We start from the raw sequence: 19,252 nt of genomic DNA on the forward strand, positions 1-19,252 counted from the left end.
TTAGGGCTCCCCTGAGTCTATCCGTCTCTAATGGGTACCTGACTTTAGTGGGGGGAAAGTAAAGACGGTTGGCCACATGACACCCTGCTCATTAACCGTTGACCTTAACATCATCTGCCCCATAGACCGAAAAGGCCTGAAAGGAGAACGTCACTTTCTTTAACATTAAACACCTTAAAAAAATAATGTGACATAAAAGAAACGAAGCGAAAGTATATTTTTTAAAAAAGCTTCCCGATCAGTTAGCCTTAAAACAAATGCATTTACATGTACGGACTGTGACAGACTTTGACGTTCCAGAATTGGCTTGATTTACACTATTTTAAAACTTCTTCTTGAAACTGTCAGGTAGAGTTGAGCCTTCGGCTCTTGGAACTCCAGCCCAGCAAAAGTGAACAAGAGCTCCCTTTCACCGGCCTGAATGAGAACAGTGTACACTGTTCTGTCTGGCGGGGTGTCAGATTCGCGGCCAGAGACCGCGTGCACAGGGATCCCTGCCATTTTCCTTTTCTATACCAGGCTAACCGTGCTGGACACGCCATTTATGGAAAGGCCCCTTGAGGAACGGCGCCCGGATTGTGACAATGTTGTGGGAGCTTTTTTACAACTCCGCACAGTGCAATGAGGATGCTCTCGCACCCCTTTAGGCACCCCCCACGGGAGTCTTGTTTTGCTACCCTTTAGCCTAATCGTTTCCTACTACGATCGTTTCCACCCGGGCGCCACTATGAGGCAGGGTAGCATGCCCGGGGTTATTTTAAAACAAAACTGCAGGAACGTTAGAACTTTAGGCTAACTATTGCCGAAGACTTACATCATTGACTCAAAAACGAGTGTAGTACTATTTAAGGTCCATTAAAACTTATACCATAAGGGCCTGATTAGTTTGAGCCTAATGTCGACTGTTGTTTTGCCAAATTTCATATTTTAGAGAAGGAGTCGAGTGTCTTACGAAAGCTCTCAAAGTGTCAGACAGCGTACCTATTGTCAATGACACGCTGCCAGGTCTTGAGTTGTCAGCAGACGAACAGTGTCGGAGGATAGAAGGGAACGATTCTTACTATTGTAGAGTTAGTGAGACTATCTATCTGTCTGTCTGTCTGTCTATCTGTCTGTCTAAGCAAAAAAAAAATTAACACAAATATGCTGATAGTTAACTTATTACAATGGCTACATTAACACAATCTTTCTGTCTGGTAAAAAGCCTGTACAGGTTATTTCACCCACACCCAATCTCGGATCAAGCTGAAATTTAGAAAAATTAAACCTTTTACATGACAACAAAAGAATCAATAAAAGAAAACCAGTTAGTTTACAAATTATTGGTAATCATCTATTTTGTTTGGTATCTTGGACTAGAGAATGAAATGAATCATGTTTGATGTTGAATAAGGGAAAGAAATTATATTTGACTTATTTGGTGGTATAATTTGAATTAGTTCCCTTTATACTTGGTAGAGAGAAATTGGTAATGGAAAGGGGCGGTGATGCAGGGGCGAAGAACGAAGATGACTAGGGAATGGACGTGGCAGTATTGGTCCCCAGCTCTTGAAATGCTTTTGAAATGAATTGAAACGGGCTCACAACATGGGACTATCACTTATCTCCTCTTTTACTGCTATAAATAATGGAATAGCACAAAGCCCACCAACTGCAGATTGAAAATGAACGCATTTACTATTCAGGCTCCCTCCACCCGTTTAACAACTAACAAATATTTATTTAAAATGAGATTGACTTTTCTTTCTGAACAGCGGACACCAACAGAGAATAAGCCTGTCTGTCTAGTAAAAAATTAGTACACGCTATTTCTCAGACACCCTATCTGGGATCAAGCTGAAATTTGGCACAATTATTTCTTTTATTTGACATCACAAGAATCATTTCAAAAAAATTATTCAATTAGCTAATTTACTATTGGTAATTAATTATTTGTTTCGTAACTCGAACAAGGGCAAAAATTTGTACTTGACTGACGTCGCGAATTAATTTCCCTTAAAGCTCGCCGATTGAAAGTACATTTTAAACAAATAATAGGTAATTATACAGTCGCCCGTTTTCATAAGCACCTCACTAGCAAAGTGGCTAGCATGTCGGCTTGAGGAGGACTGAGCCATGAGTTCGAATTCAGGTCTTTTTCCCTTTTTTTTTTTCCTAAATTCAATTAGAAATTTAAAATATTTTTTTTTAAATGTCTGCTCTGTTTCTTAAAGAAATTAATTATATATGATGTCAGCACTGTGTCAATGCAATATTGGGCTTTTTCCACAGCAATTAAAGCCACAGGATATCTGCAGGAAGTTGTGGTGCGGCCAGAGCACGAACCGTTCTTTCTGTCGGGCTTCACAGATGGCGTTAAGAGGCACCCCCTGCGGCAATAAAAAGGTTACAATCAAGTGTTGACGTAATAGATCATTTTTACTTCCTCTTTCTCTTGCTGGCTTTCGTACCTCAGTGGTAACCTTTTTGTTTTTGGGGTGGGGGGGGGGAGAGGTGGGCAGTGAAAGTGTCCGACACGCGTGCGGGGAACGCGTCAACGCAAATTGAATTTTGATAGTGAGGTACGTCTTGCACAGTGGCGTAGCTAGGGTGGAGGAGGGGGGATCCAAATTTGAAACTACCCACTGACCACCATTTGCGTGGGTCCACCTATGAGTGTCTGAAATAATTATTTTTTTACATTAAATATTAAGCCTAAATCTCGTGTCATGATGTCGAATTTAAAAATGCAGGGGGCCCCTAATTTAGTCAAGCCCCCGGGCCCCAAAATCGCTATCTACGCAACTCGTTCTACAATATGACTAAACCGGCTCAGCCTTTGTCTCTTCACAGTATTACGGAGTTCTTCCTTCTTGCCAGCCACAGTGTTAACTGCAAGAATAGAAACTTGGTTTTATTTTCCAGGTATCCTGGTATCTGATACCCAGCATATTTCTGTAGCGTGTACTCTCAAAAGCTTGGGATTCTTCTATCAGCCTCAGTGTTCAGTGTCCAACTTTCACAGCCATATAGGAGTACAGAGACTACTAACGAAGAATACAGCTTTAATTTTACTTGGATGCTGATGTTGCTCTTCCAGATGTCCCACAGTTTGTTCACGACAGCGGATGCCAAGCTTTAACGTGTTTTCGTCTCTTTTATATTGTTCCTCCATCTCTTGTTATGTTTGACCCTAAGTGTTTATAATGGGTGCTGTGCAGCTCAACGGCGACTGCTGCGAAAGTTTCAGTATAAACAGCGGAGTCAAACAAGGAGCTGCCCTGGCCCCCAAACCTCTTTGGAGCACTCTTTTCAATGCTAATCCACCATGCGTTCGACAAATCCACCGAAAACAAATATCTTCATTCCCGATTTGATGGCAGACTTCTAAATATTGCTAGACTGAGGGAGCCAAAACTAAATCAGAACCACCCTAGTAAGAGATATGCTCTTTTGCGGACGACGCAGCGGTAGTGGCACACTTACAAGAGGAGCTTCAGTCACTAATGCCCCGCGTCTCTAAGGCTTGCAAAGAGTATGGTCTAACCATTAGCACAAAGAAAACTAATGTTATGGGACCACCTGCTGCAGCATCACCATCCATCCTCATTGACGACAACAAGCTAGATGCCGTAAACGAGTTCTGCTACCTTGGATCTACAATTCAAGGTGACCTATCTCTAGAAGAGTCGTGGACTACCTACACAAAGCAAGAGGGAAAACTAAACTTATTCCACTTGCGCTGCCTTCAAAGGATCTTCAAAATAACATGGAAAGAAAGAGCGTGTAATACCGAGATCCTCGCGAGAATGGGCCTTCCCAGCATCTTTACAGTCCTCAGGCAACGCCGCCTGCGCTGGCTCGGACATGTTCGCCGGATGGAGGACAATCGTATCCCGAAAATCATTCTGTACGGGCAACTTGCTTCTTGCTCAAGAAAAACTGGTCGCCCCCACCTCCGTTACGTGGATGTGATAAAGCGGGATTTAAAATCGTTGAACATTGATACTGACCATTGGGAAGACATAGCCTTAGACCGCACTAGTTGGAGAGAGACGGTGACCAAGAAAGCTATAGACAGCGAGAAAACATGGGCATCTGTGCTCTGGAAGAAAAGCGTGCCACAAGAAAAAAATGGCCAGCTCCTCTACCGCCAAAGCGAAAACCACCTTAACCTGCAATATGTGTGGACGGGAGTGTCTCTCCAAAATAGGGCTCCACAGCCATTTGAAAAAAAGTGTTCGAGATGAACCATAGTCGCTCTACGACTGAAGGAGGTCAATATAAGTATTTAAATGAGTCATTTTCTTTAATGTTTGACCATTCAATTGTATGCAACATCTCGCGCCACATGCTAGCATTTTTTTTTATTTTTTCATGATTGATTTCTTTGTCATCTGTTCTGGCTGCATCATCCAGTTTTGAAATAAAATCTTTTACATGGTCTGTGCTTTCTCCAATGAGATTTTTATCATCTGCAAACCTGAGATTGGAAATGGGCCGTCCCATTGTGGTTAAGCTAGGAGTAAATCCTTTCCCATCATAATATTGTTGTAACTGGACTGTGATGCTGGTCAGTGTAGCCTCTGTGTAATCAGCCGACTCATGCGACACAGGCCTGTGTACTTAAAAAGGGACGGATGTAAACATACTCCGTGTAGGTCAACGGTGTTTGGTGTTATCTGGCTATGACCTATGTGTTGTTTCATAAAAACAAGGTTGGGTCAAGTCTGGCGGACTGAGGGAGGAACAAGTCATGTATAGCTGTTCTATTCAGACATTGACTTCTGCCCATTTGTAAAGTATTTAATTGTTCTCTCTTCATTATTTATTACACTCATTAAAATGTCTCGTTATATTAGAGCCCAAGTTGTCTGGTTCTTGAATTAGCCACATTGTTTTGTCAAAGGGTTATAGAGAATCGTAACAATATATTCCAGTCTGGTAATACTACCGTCTGATAAAAAAAATATGAGTAATGTCCCCTTATTGAAATAAGGATTCTACCTCAAGTAAGGACAGACATGTTATACTATTTCTATCATTGTTACGCTGACACAGAGATTGGATGTTTTCTCATTAAAGCCAAGATTCTAACACATGGCTTGTAACAGGGTAAACACGCGGGAAATAATTGGGGTTAAGGGGAGACAATTTTTTCATCCAAACTCTTATGGTTTTCCATTCTGTGTTGCTCTGTTCCAAATTATTAAGACTTTTCTTTTGTACGTCATTTCTTCTAGCCATAACGAGTAACTGCTTATTTGAATATTTCTAGATTTGTTCCTTCGGGCAGTGTGTCGAAGATGAGAGAGGCCTAGACTTACCAGGTGAAATACATTATTGAATTATTTAAGTGTTATATCGCTCAAAAACAAAATCTTCCTCAGTTACTTTGGGTTTCTCTAAGTTATCTACACATTCCTTGTCTTCTTTTTATTTTTAAAGATTTTCTTTAAAATATTGCCAAAGATACTGAAGCTTAAGCTAGCTAGACATAAATGAGTTGATACAAGCTTTGTATCATTACAAAAATCATTTAGCTCCTACATACTCTCTAATCTACTTGATTTCATCCAGAGAATTGCTTGTTTGGAGATGTCACAGACATTGTTGCGCACAACAGGAACTGTGAGCAGTTGGTCAGCTACATCATCTTGTACTGTTACATGAACACCAGCATCGTCAGGGATCTATGCTGCAAGTCTTGTCAGATGCGCTACAGGCCCGTGCCAGGTATAAATTATAGCCTTTTTTATGTAGCGCTACTTGAAATGATCTGCTCATGTTTAGCTGTTACATATGAAATTACCTGTTGTCATTTAGATGTTGCAAATGAAAATAACTAAATAGCAGGGCCGGACTTAACCATTGTGGAGCCCTTAGCGAAACGAATTTCGCGGGTCAGTTTTGGGTAAGGATACGGATAATAAGTGAAAATTAGGAGTTTGTATTATAAAATAAATTTGTCTTTGCATTTTATTCATTCTTTACTACGTACAGAATTACTTTACGAGCCTTTCGTGTATCGAAGTCATACAGTATATCACAAAAATTCTGTTTCCTACATAGATCACGCTAAATAGCAAGAATTACCAAATGTTTCAGTCTAATTCTGTTTCCTACATAAATCACGCTAAATAGCAAGAATTACCAAATGTTTCAATCTATCTTCGACAATTGTTGACCTCAAGTAATTCTTCATTAGTTTGAGGCGCGAGAAACTTCTTTCACCAGATTTCACAATTACGGGTACTGCTGCCTTTTTTTTATCGCGCGTAGGATTGGCGTTTTCCATTTTGAATGACACCCCAAAATGTCTATATATTTCATGAGATTATTTTGAGTTTTCAAAAGATTTTTAATAATTTCCGGAGATTTCCATGACTTTTTCATATATTTTGCAGTTTCAGAATATTTCCAGGAGCTCCTGGTAAATCATGAGACCATTAGAAATCTGTTATATAAGTTAAAAAAAATGGTTTCATTTAATAATTTACACCTAGAATTAAAGCGGGTCCTATGAAAATGAGGGGCCCACTGCGATCGCATAGGTTGCATTCGCCTCTGCAAATAGCGGCTCATGCTACGCCGTGGGTCGGCTAGTTGGTTTTATTCACTTAGTGTCAAAACTTTGACTCTACATTTTGAGTTTTTATCAAACCGGTGCTTTGTATTTCTCAGGATGTGAATACGGTGACAGGATAAAGGACTGCAAGCCACAGTACTGCAAATTTAACCCATCGGAATGTTGTGAGACCTGCGCTTCAGTGGTGATCACTCAGGATACAAGGAGCACTGTCAAGGGGACGGATTTCACTGCAAGACCATCCTATCCATCCGCGGAAGTCACTAAAATGCCAGCAGGTTTTCCACAAGCCATGAATCAAACTGGACCTGCATCCACACCTAAGCCCAGCTTCACGGCCAGATCTACAGAGAAAGTTGCTGATAGTCAAGCGCCGTTGACACCTAGAGTGCAACTGGAAACCAGATCTCAGATCACAACGATTAAATTCTCCAGGTCTTCTGTCTCCTGTTCTGAGAGGACATTTGATACATATCACCTCATGTTTTATACGGCCATTGTTTCCGCACTGTCTAGCATTGTTAACAGTTATGTAAATAGCTTTCTCTGACGTCTGTTTTTATTTTTGTTTGTGACCTGCATTATATCCACAATATTGTGTTTTAGCATTTATACGCTTATTATATATATATTTTCGTTTTATTTTTGGTACACATCTATGTAAATAATAACTTGTCTTACCTATCATAGCCTACCATATACATTAATTTATTAACATCATTAGAAATTTCTGCTATTTTGGAAACATTTGTATATTCATAATATTTATATGACGAATATTTGTTGCAAAATGTCAGTTTCTGATTTCCCATAAGTGAAAAGTTTTTGTGAAGGTCCCTGCATGTATCAATAAACTTAAAATTATTTCAGAGTTTCAAATTTTCTTTAGTTTCTTCTATTAAATTATATAAATCTGTACTATTTGAGCAGTACACGGACCTTATTTTTAATTACGTCGTTGAATAACCTTTAGCACGTGACCAATAAAGGGAGAGTAACCCTTGAGGGATTAAAGGCACGACAAGGCCTAAGTCGTGCCGAAGTACCAAAAGGCAAAATAAAATAATAATAAGGCTTGTCTTAGAGTCCGAAGATCAATGAGGAATGCAGTATTTCCCATGGCTAAGCAGCCCCAGCTGTGACCTACATATTTTGCTACACATAGGGCAAGCATAACCCAAAATATTCCATATCAAATATTTATAGTATTGAAATGTTGAGGACCTCTTTTACAGGAGAACCCTTGGGGAGCCATACTGCTTTGCCCTGCCATAAATTCAACCCTGCATTGTCTCTATATTTTGACAAGGCTTCTATACCATTTCAGTTTCAGTTTCTTTTACAATCCAGTACTTGAACATCTGCAAAGTCAAGCCTAGAGACTCGCTTCTTTGCTGATTGTTCAAAAGTTTGGAAGTGTCGCTTCTAAAAATGGATTTTACCGAGTTCTCGAGTGTCTGTCAAAAAGTGTATCTGTATTTTGACAAAGGTTATGTTAACTCACTCCGTCCGTCCGTCCGTCTGTCTGTCTGTCTGTCTGTCTGTCTTAGTTAAGATATCGCACATTTTGTTTCTCCCACTTTCCAATCTTGGATCAAGTTGAGATTTGCTGTAATGACATGTAATGACATGTAATGATATGTAATGCTGTGTAGCCGATGACAACACATAAATCCATACAAAAAAAATTAATTAGTTAATTAATTAGTGGTAGTTAAGTTAGGTCTTTTTTTTTTACATAAAATGGGAAGTAAGCCCAACAGTATTAAAAGATGTAACAGTGATTTCGCGTTTTTGTTTTTAATTAGATATGCTTCGTTTTTTTTTTTGTTTGTTTTTTTAGTAAAGTATTTTTGCTTGTTAAAAAAGTATAGAAAATATTGGGTGGGGGGGGGGGGGGGGTTGATATCGTACTTAAGGTTAATCACAGTTATCTGCTCTTTGTTTACGCTTGAATTTTTAAAATTCCGTTGAAGTTTTTTAGTGACAGCACTCAGAAAGAAGAGGGAAAAAATCAAAACGTTACACAAGTTCCCGTTACACAAGTTCCCGATGTTCCTTCATCAGAGTTTAAGAAAATCTACTTCCCAGCGCAAACCTCCTGCAGGACGACATGGGGATGGCAGCGGGAAACTGATAACCATCGAGATGAACAAGAGTCTAGGGAACAAGAGTCCAGGGAACAAGAGTTTAGCGAACAAGAGTCCAGGGAACAAGAGTCCAGGGAACAAGAGTTTAGCGAACAAGAGTCCAGGGAACAAGAGTCCAGGGAACAAGAGTCCAGGGAACAAGAGTCCAGGGAACAAGAGTCCAGGGAACAAGAGTCTAGGGAACAAGAGTCCAGGGAACAAGAGTTTAGCGAACAAGAGTCTAGGGAACAAGAGTCTAGGGAACAAGAGTTTAGCGAACAAGAGTCCAGGGAACAAAAGTCCAGGGAACAAGAGTCTAGGGAACAAGAGTCTAGGGAACAAGAGTCCAGGGAACAAGAGTGCAGGGAACAAGAGTCCAGGGAACAAGAGTCTAGGGAACAAGAGTCCAGGGAACAAGAGTTTAGCGAACAAGAGTCCAGGGAACAAGAGTTTAGCGAACAAGAGTCCAGGGAACAAAAGTCCAGGGAACAAGAGTCCAGGTAACAAGAGTCCAGGGAACAAGAGTCCGGCTAACAAGAGTCCAGCGAACAAGAGTCCGGCTAACAAGAGTCCAGAAAACAAGAGTCCGGCTAACATGAGTCCGGCTAACAAGAGTCCTGCACATCTCTTTCATCATTCAACTATGGAATGAATGAGGCCTCTACGAGCAGGAAAAGTCTTTGATGTATTTCTGTTCAAAAAAAAAGATAATCTTGACTTCTAGCCAAATTTAAATTAATTTTGTTATGTACTTTGAAAAACTATAACGGTCAAACCAGAAATTTGCCAATGTTACCATTTATCTAGTTTTTTTTCCCCATAGATCAACTGTTAAATTCTTAGGAAAATCATTAGAGCCCTTTTCGAGTACCGTGTCACCCACAATTTTTTTTTTTTTTTTTTTTGCAGGATTTTATTTTTTGACACAAGGAATTTACAAGCTGATTAGAGGAATTGTAAAAACAAAACTTTTTTTTTTTATCCCACCCCTCGATTTATTTTTTTTTTCAAGTTGAATATATAAATCTAATCAAGAGTTTATAAAATTCTATTGATAGGCCTGTAAATTCAGATCTCTATTTGTTTATCAAACTCTTTAATGAATTGGGCCTAGATACGAAAACAAAAGACCTCTGACCTGTTTTTTCAAGACAAACATCTTTAATACCAAAATTCATTTTAGAAGAAAATATTTCAAAACGCTTTAACGGACACGCTAGAGTTTCCCCAGTGAAGACAATTCGCTAGTAGTTCTTCTTTTTTTTTTTCACTTAGATATGAATCATTTGTCAAATTTTTAAGAAAATCGTTGGAGACGATTTCGAGAAGAGTGCACGCTTCCCATGAGTTTGCTAGTTGAATAGAGGATTGGTGATGAAGGCCAAAGAGTCCCTTGTGTGGCCCTTACTTCATCTCACATAGGCAAGGCAGCTGTAAGTTGCACGGCATGACAACGGTCACATTCAAGCCAGCTATAAAAGCACCACAGTTGCTGGTTTGGTCACGTGTGCCATCATCATCTGTAAGAACCACAGACAAAATACTAATAATAATACTAAAATAACAATTGACCCGATTGTTGTATCAGCCGAGGGGAAGATAACAACTGATCTCACGGATACCTTCAACACCCTCAATATTCCTAGGAAGAGTCTCGTTGCCACATCACCAGAGTTTTTCTCAGTGGAAACTTGTTAGGTCATTTTTATATTACTACTATGAATATGGTTTCTCTCTAACGCAGCCAATATAAAAACATTGTATATTTAAGTATCTTGTTGGTTTAGACCAACTTCCATAATCGCTTAATCACAGAAAGCTTGGGTTTCCATATTTTCTTTGTTTTTCCATTCCAGTTATTATTATTATAGCTTTTATATAGCGCTACTTTCATGCTTATAGCATCTTCTTATATATATCTTCTTCCTCTAATAGTTTTCTTTATGTGTCAAGTTTGCAGTTTCTGTACCAATAGTGGTTTTACAGGGTGGGGTCGCTAGCCCCACGCCAAACCCTCCTCCTTTCTCACCCGGGCTTGGGACCGGCAGATGGCGGAGACAGCTTGCCGCCCAATGCGCCGAACGGCGCGGGAGGACATAAGTCTAAGTCTAAGTCTTCCTCTAATGCTCACAGTACCTTCATAGTCCTCGAGAGCATCTCCCATTGTACTTTTTTCTATTCCTTTTTATCATTAGCGTAAATAAATAAATAAAAATAAAGTAAATTATAGCTTTTGTATAGCGCTACTTTCATGCTTATAGCATGCTCAGAGCGCTTTTGGTCCAATCTCATTTGTGGACCAGTGGAGGGGGGGGGGGGGGGGTATCTAGGAGTTGGTTTTCCGTGCTGCCTTTAGGCGCTCAGTAAACTCGAGTCGGGTGTCGAACCTCGAGCCCCCTCTAGGTAGCCAAGCCAAGCCAAGTTCAAGCCCACTTGGCCTCTCGACCACGCTTCCCACAGTTGTACTTATATTAAAAGATAGCGGTACGGCGATTATAATTTATTATTATAACAAGAAACACATTTTAAAATGTTTTTTTAAAAAAAGCTTGTGTTTCGCGAACTTGTATCAATTAGTTTGGATCAGTCAAGTAATTAAATTTTTAAGAGATCTAGACTTTATAATTTATAAAAATAAAAAAAAATAAAAAAAAATAAAAATAAAAAAATATAAAATACATTTCAAAAAAGGGATCGATATGAATTCCAACTTGTGGGCTAAACCCTTTTCAGCCTTCTCAAGCCAACACGATAACCACTCTGCTTGTAAAGAGTCTATGGACATGGAAGATTGTATAATATCAATTGTTTCTATTTCATGTTTGTGTTCACTAAGCCTGAGAAGGGGGCTTATTTAGCTTATACCACCACTTCAGACAAGTACTATTTCTTTCCCTTGTTTAAGATACCAAACAAAGTAGTTTAATGCCAATAGTTAATTAACTAATTGGGGTTTTTTTGTCAGGTAAAAGAAATAATTGTGCCAAATTTCAACTCGAGGCTGGGTGTCGGAGAAATAACGTGTATACAAACTTTTGCCCAGACAGACACACGGACAGACAGAAAGACAGAGTGAGTCGCTATAAGCTTTGTAAAAAAACTAAAAGCATTTGATGTCAGTGAAATAGAGAAACGCCATATTTGAACTCAGGTCTGTACGACACGGCAACGAGCTACTGGTCTAAACTGCCCACAGGCTGCGACGTCGCAGGTCAGTGATGAGGCCCTTTTATAGCGAATAGTCTCGCTCTGACAAGATCGACTTTATAACATTGGATGGAGATTCTCTATTTCAAGCTGTTACAGGCAACAAATTCTTGCAAGGACTCTACTAATTCAACTCCTTCCTAATCATATCTACCATATTTGTCAAACATCTCGATAAACAGAACATCGGCATGTGTTGTTAATAAAACCTCTTGATTGAACTAATTAACTCTTTCTCTCCAAATCGACGATACCATCGTTGAATTGACCCCATTATATTAAATTAATGTTTAATTTTTTAAACTTGTCTTATATAAAAAGAGCATTCATTTCCCTTTAATTCAATACCAAATACAACATTTTCTGATAACAAACAACAAAGTTATTGAAGCTTAATCATAACAGGGGTAGTGAAATAGTAATGAGCCAACTGAAGAATTCCTTCAAAACGTGGGAAAATAATTACGGAGAGAAAGAGTTAACACCACGATGTTCAACTATGTGCAGCGTGTAATAAAGACACCTGGTAAAAGGGGACACAAGTCCATTCAAATACAGCTCTGTACTCTTCAATGTTAGAAAACAGTTCTCAACAGGCGGAAATGTAAGACAAATCGTTAATATAGAATTGCTCATTTTTTCTAAAGATTTATCTTCAATTCATAATTTATTTATTTTGATGGAAGACTGTAACTCGAATGTATTAAGTTGATAATAAAATTCAACAAATTAAAGTAAGTCCAAAATAGTAGCAAAGGGCTTAAAGAGCTTAAAGAGAGATAAAGATCCTAAAGAGAGATAAAGAGCTTAAAGAGAGATAAAGAGCTTAAAGAGAGATAAAGATCTTAAAGAGCGATAAAGAGCTTAAAGAGAGATAATGAGCTTACAGGAATAGAGATAAAGAACCTAAAGAGAGATAAAGAGCTTAAAGAGAGATAAAGAGCTTAAAGAGACACAAAAAGCTTAAAAGATGCAAAGAGCTTAAAGATAGACAAAGATCTTAAAGAGAGATAAAGAGCTTAAAGAGAGAGAAAGAACTTAAAGAGAGACAAAGAGCTTAAAGGGAGACAAAGAGCTTAAAGGGAGACAAAGAGCTTAAAGAGAGACAAAGAGCTTACAGAGAGACAAAGAGCTTACAGAGAGACAAAGAAAGCCCACAAAAGAGTCAAAAGAAAAAAAAGATGGACCTCTTAACAAATTCTCAAAAAAAGAATAGAATAAAAAAAAAAAACACACAAAAAAACAAACAAGTTTGTACCAAAGAAAGCCAGATCTATGTCTACGGGTTTCCTGTCGTCTATCCATACGTACTTGCCATTCTCTGACTCCAGGCCTATCCAAAACATCCACCTGTCGTCGGACTTCAAGTGTCCGCCTACTTTCCTCTCGTCCTCAGTTTTAAAGGTAGCCAATTGACTGTTGCGATCTGTTGTATACAGATATATAGCATAAAGCTCTAAGTGGGTCGTGCTGGCTGAGTGGTTAAGCGCTTGGCTTCCGATCCTCAGGTCCTGGGTTCGAATCTCGGTGAAGACTGGGATTTTGAGCTTCAGGGTTTTTAGGGCGCCCCTGAGTCCAACCCAACTCTAATGGGTGCCTGACTTAAGTTGGGGAAAGTAAAGGCGGTTGGTCGTTGTGCTGGCCACATAACACACTGCTCGTTAACTGTTGATTAGGCGCATATTTTAAAGCTGTAGAATTACTACATTCATTTGTATCTATTTGACAACTAGTTCAGAACTTGTGCATTATTTAACTAATAAACAACGGTTTTATTCATTAAAATAGTCTTAATGATTATTTTTTGTTAAGTTTACTGATATACTGAACCAATTTGATTTTGGACTTGTATATTTTTTGTGTACATTATCTCATGTCATATGTCAAAATGCAAGGGGCCCCCAAAGAGGTCAATCTCCCCGGGCCCCCCAAATCCCTAGCCACGCCACTGGTAGCCTCAAGCCATCTTCACATTTTAACATATTAACAAATAAGATCACACTGCGACATTCTGACACCTCAAGACCTTCCTGTGACACAAAGGTTATATAAACTTTGTCTGTCTGTCTGTTTGGTAAAAGCTGTGTCATCTCTCCTGCACCCATTCTCGATCAAGTTGAAATTTCGCACAATTCTCATGAATGAAAGACAAGAATCAATTTTAAAAAAAGTGTCCAATTAGACAATTAATTACTGGGGTATGTCTAGTTGTCTGCGAGTGTGTCTATTTCTGTGTATCTCTTCCGCGTTTTTTTTTTGTTTGTGTCCATTTTCATGCGAATCTATTTGTGAGTGCGTATTTGTGCGTATTTAAGTGTTTAAGCCTCTTTGAGCGTGTGTCTGTTTGTGTGTGTGTGTGTGTTTGTATGCGAATTTATCTGTGGTTGAATGTACCTATAAATGTGCCTCTATTTTTAAGCGTATGTATTTGTGTCTGTCTATTTGCGTGTGGGTCCTTTTGTATGTGGGTCAAAAATGTTTGTAAAATGTTTAACATGTACCTTCAGAGTTAACCTATTTACTTCCTAGTCCAAACCTCCCGCAGGACAACCGGAAAGGTGGCAGCGGCATGATATGAACCCCCGGGACCATCGAGAAGTCTGAACGACAGTCCAGCGCGCAAACCGCACACCGACCAGGCAGCCGTCCTATACGTTGATTTGTGTATGTATCTTATTGTGTGTGTCTGTGTATGTGTGCGTGTTTGTGTATGTGTACCTGTGTATGTGTTGTTTAACCCTATTCGCTTGTGTGTGCGCCATACCTTGACAATAACTCCGAGCAACATTGTAGATGGAGTCTGCTATTCTCTCTTGTAGACATTTCACTTCCGATTCATAAACGTAGAAGAGAAACCCAGGGTTGTGCATACATTTGTCGAATTTCGTTGCCTCCAAGGCCGAAGTGAAGAGAGACACAGGATGCAACACTTAAACGATACAAGCATAATATTAACATTATTAAAAATAATATAACTTTTCTCACTAACAGGAGAAGGGGCAAAGGAGAGTAACTGGCGCCTTAACCAGTAAGCTTCGGGCAGGAGGGTCTCGTTGGCCATGGCTGGCTACCCACTTAGGAGAAGGAAAACTCTGAATTCAAACCTCTATTGCCTTGCAGCTAAACCCAATCATTGGAAAGGCTTCTGGAGTCAACCCTGAGGAAAAATCAGGAGCTGGGGACCCTAAGGCAGTTTGCAGCACCCAGTGCTACACTCTGGCAGAACCTGCGACGCCGCTGACCCTAAACTGTATTGGGAACTGCCGTTCCTTTGGATACATCAGCTGCGTGAAGAGGGGGGAACGTATGTGGGCGACATCGTTTCGACCACAGCTAATGCCCAGGCATTCATCTCACCGAGATGATCCATAGTCGCTTGGTGACTGAAGGAGGTCATAGATTATAAATAAACTAGCCGTTAATTACCTGCGTCCTGCGGGCCTTAGTTTGAGTATTATTAATCTAGTGGATTGGACTTAGATCTATGTTAAACTTAGCTAATGTTCCTTTCAAGTTTGTTTCTTTCGCCACGAAAATAAAAGTAGATTGAAAAATAGGGTTTACCCGTTAAGCCGATATATTCATATCAAATAGAAAATACTGTGAATATATCAATATATCACAAAGTTTCTTTAATAGAGATATATTTAGCTTTTCTTTTTTATTTTCATAAATACATAAATACATACATAAATACACACATACATAATGCATACATACATACATAGATACATAGATACACACATACATACATACATACATCTTTTACCTTTACCTTTACATACATACATACATACATACATACATACATAAATACATACATAAATACATACATAAATACATACATACATACATACATACATACATACATACATACATACATACATACATACATACATACATACATACATACATGCATGCATACATACATACATACATACATACATACATACCTGCATACATACATGCATACATGCATACATACATACATACATACACACATACATACATACACACATACATACATACATACATACATACGTACGTAAATACATACATACATACATACATACATACAAACATACATACATACATACATACATACATACAAACATACATACATACATACATACATACATAGCCTACATAGTTGTATCGCCGCCTGTACCCCATTAGATCCTGCCCTGAAAGTGTCCCCCTTAAAGGGGATACCAATATATTTTTTAGAAATGTTATTGTTAACTTTATATGCATATTAAATATAAGACTAAAAAGGCGATGAGATAAAATACTGAAATCTGGCACATACATCATCAATACCTCAAGCACTCATTCTTCTTAATCTGCTACTTACACATACCTGCAAGTCTCAATAGCAGTTTGACGATTGCCATGGTAACAAAAGGTGCAATGGCCTTCACAAGTCTAAAATATATATTTTTAAAAAAATTCTGGTATATTAGTCAAATATTTTACATTAGTATTAGCTTTTATATATATTGTTTCATTAACAAGCAGTCGTGGGAGGGTGTGTGGTGATTGTGTTGTTAAGCGCTTTGCTTCCGAACCTGGGGTCCTGGGTTCAAATCTCGGTGAATACTTGAATTTTTGGGATTTTCTAGGTGCCCTTGAATCCGAATCAGAAACTTCATTAGTAACGAACCATGCTGAGATTACTCCCTAATAGCAAGTGAAAGGAAGCGGGCAGTGAGTTTTAAGGTCGCCTTGCCCCCGTACAAGGACAGCCCTAATGCCGCACACCAACCAGTTCTCTCTCAAATCCTTGACCCGATCTCCCTTCATGCAGAACGCGACATTCGTCAAGAATGGGGTCTGTTGTTTCTACGTTCTCTATGCAGTGGCGGCACCGTGTGTCGAAGTTCTCTCGAAACCGTCCGAAGTAAGCACCAATTGGACAGTGACCGACTCGGTCCACCAAACTCTAATGGGTACACGAATTAATTTCAAGAAAGTGTATAGCGGTTAGTCGTTGGGCTGACTACATGGCACCCTCGTTAACCGTGGTCCACGGAAACAGATGACCATCATGCTGACTATTACCGTAGCTGTCACCGTAAATGTCCCACTGTTTGTTATTAAGGGAAGCGTGGTCGAGAGGCCAAGTGCGCTTGAACTTGGCTTGGCTACCTAGAAGGGGGGCTCGAGGTTCGACTCCGACTCGGGCAGAGTTGTGTTTAAATATGTTTAAATTAAAGGCAGCACGGAAAACCAACTCCTAGATATCCCCTCCCCCCCCCCACTAGTCCACAAATGACATTGGACCAAAAGCGCTCTGAGCATGTTATAAGCATGAAAGTAGCGCTATATAAAAGCTATAATAATAATAATAATTATAAAATTTAAGACTCTTTTAACTCTTCGGTGTCAGCCATTACTTCTTACATCATTACTGTAAGTGAACGTGTTACCTAGCTCATTTGATATCAAGCAAAATAATTAATTACCAATAATTAATTGACTAATTGAGTAGTTTTGTTAATCCATTTCATGTTTTGTTAAGTACAATAATTAATTGTTTAAAGTGTCAACTTGATCGGAGAATGCGTGAGGGAGAAAATAGCGTTAACAATTATTTAAGGGGACTAAATCCATAAAATTTAGCCACATCTCTGAATACTGAAGAATCAGCTTCCCTTTTTGCTATTTAAACGAAATAATATGTTACCAGTTATTAATTGTCTACTATGTTACTTTTTTAAAATTGATTCATGTCTTGTCTATGTCAAAGAATAATTGTGCGAAATTTCAACTTGATCCGAGAATGGGTGTTGGAGAAATAACGCGTGCACACCTTTTACCAGACAGGCAGACAGACAGACAGACACAGTGAATAAGCTTTGTTAAGTTGAACATTCCAGATTCAAGAATGTAACAGCAAGGGCGGTTTTAGGCCAAGTTGACAGATTGCTCCGAATTGGGCCCAGCACATGGCAGGGGCCCTTCAATTTAAATTTACCAAATCACTATCAGTCATGTCTTGTTACAGTTTTTTTTTAAAGATATAACACTTAAGGCGTTAGCACATTTAGTGTATTATACGATGGACGCAACATTAATTCACCCACTTCTCTTTCTGAGATTGTTTAGCGCTTTCTTCTATTTCCAACATTACTGTACGACTGAACTCAGAAAAAGACTTCATACTGGAGGTGACGTTCCTTATTATCTTACTATCCGGAGCAGCGGTTCTCAACCTGTGGGTCGTGACCCCCTTGGGGGTCGATTGACGATTTGCCAGGGGTCGCCAAAGACCATTGAAAAAAATGGATTGTTATTGTCTATTCTTCTACTGGTGTGTGTGTGTTTGTGCGGGGGGGGGGTCACGGCTAAGTGGGGGATTGTAAAAAAGTGGTCGCCGATCATAAAAGGTTGAGAACCGCTGATCTAGAGAGTTCCTCATCCGGAGAAACAGAACCACGCTCGTACTGGCGTTGGCGTGTTTGAAAATACTTTCGCAACAATATTTTTATAGCAATGCAGTCCACTGTATTAACAAATGTACATTCTCCATGCCCCCGCCCTTCTTTTCAAATTGTCACTTAAAGTTTGCATTAGCATAATAAACATGCACTAGAAAAGTAGATGAATGAAAGTCATACACTTTTTATTTTATTTAAGCACAAAATTATTTTTACAATAAATACAATTACATATATAACACTTTTGCTATGTTCAGTTGATATAAAAATACACCATGGATGTCCGCCTACAGTTTGATTACGATTATATAAAATTAGCAAAATGAAATTTACATAGGCCTGTGAATGAAATAAATTTTAAAGTTTAGGGTCGCCGCCTATTGGGGAATTATGTTAAGGGATGGCCGAGCTAAAAAGGTTCAGAAACGGTAATATAGATAGATATTGTAAACAAAGAGCAGATTACTGTAGAAAACTTTTAGCATGAAAATTCCCCCGAATAAAATATGAGTTACTTCCTTCTTGTCTTAAAAATAGGCCTACACTATATCTACAGCATTTAGACTAGATAAAGGCCTATTTAAATATAAGTTAGACAAAGTGTCAATCGTGTCTTTGCTTAGACTACTTTACCGATATTTGATGTAGTTTTTTTTATATTATTGATTCAACCTGTATACACCATAAGTCATACAGAAATAGCAGTAAAGAAATGTCTAGTAGTATATTTCAATTCCAATAGAAGTGTTTTGCACCACTAATGGCTTCACCCTGTTCACAATGGCGCGCAAATTGATTTTAATTGTTGTTGTACTATTGGAATTGAGTCTGAACCAGTTTGAAATTTTTTGATTCATTCATTCGGGAAACATTCGTTGGGCGGACAAGATTGTCTCGGCATTTTTAGA

At 38.9% G+C, this 19,252-nt stretch overlaps 2 protein-coding genes across 3 annotated transcripts in view; one reads left to right on the forward strand and one right to left on the reverse strand.

Annotated features, from left to right (window-relative positions):
• Positions 1-7,439, forward strand: part of LOC106070444 (A disintegrin and metalloproteinase with thrombospondin motifs 19-like) — a 32,562-nt gene extending 25,123 nt beyond the window's left edge. For both annotated transcript variants that reach the window (XM_056045166.1, XM_056045167.1), the window contains 5 exons: positions 932-1,070; positions 2,272-2,385; positions 5,258-5,309; positions 5,560-5,715; positions 6,664-7,439. In XM_056045166.1, the coding sequence (XP_055901141.1) occupies positions 932-1,070; positions 2,272-2,385; positions 5,258-5,309; positions 5,560-5,715; positions 6,664-7,118 (916 nt within the window). In that variant the 3' untranslated portion in view covers positions 7,119-7,439. The remainder of the gene's footprint in view (positions 1-931; positions 1,071-2,271; positions 2,386-5,257; positions 5,310-5,559; positions 5,716-6,663) is intronic.
• A 2,404-nt stretch (positions 7,440-9,843) lies between these two features.
• On the reverse strand, positions 9,844-19,120 carry LOC106070445 (uncharacterized). The gene is made up of 5 exons (XM_056044446.1): positions 18,978-19,120; positions 16,265-16,329; positions 14,669-14,833; positions 13,163-13,330; positions 9,844-10,217 (listed from the first exon to the last, which is right to left on the reverse strand). Exons 2-5 carry the CDS (start codon positions 16,296-16,298, stop codon positions 10,102-10,104), a joined length of 483 nt encoding a protein of 160 aa, XP_055900421.1. The 5' UTR covers positions 16,299-16,329; positions 18,978-19,120; the 3' UTR covers positions 9,844-10,101.
• Between the last annotated feature and the right edge of the window lie 132 nt (positions 19,121-19,252).

This window comes from Biomphalaria glabrata, chromosome 10 (genome assembly GCF_947242115.1).
Source record: "Biomphalaria glabrata chromosome 10, xgBioGlab47.1, whole genome shotgun sequence".
Taxonomy (NCBI): domain Eukaryota; kingdom Metazoa; phylum Mollusca; class Gastropoda; family Planorbidae; genus Biomphalaria; species Biomphalaria glabrata.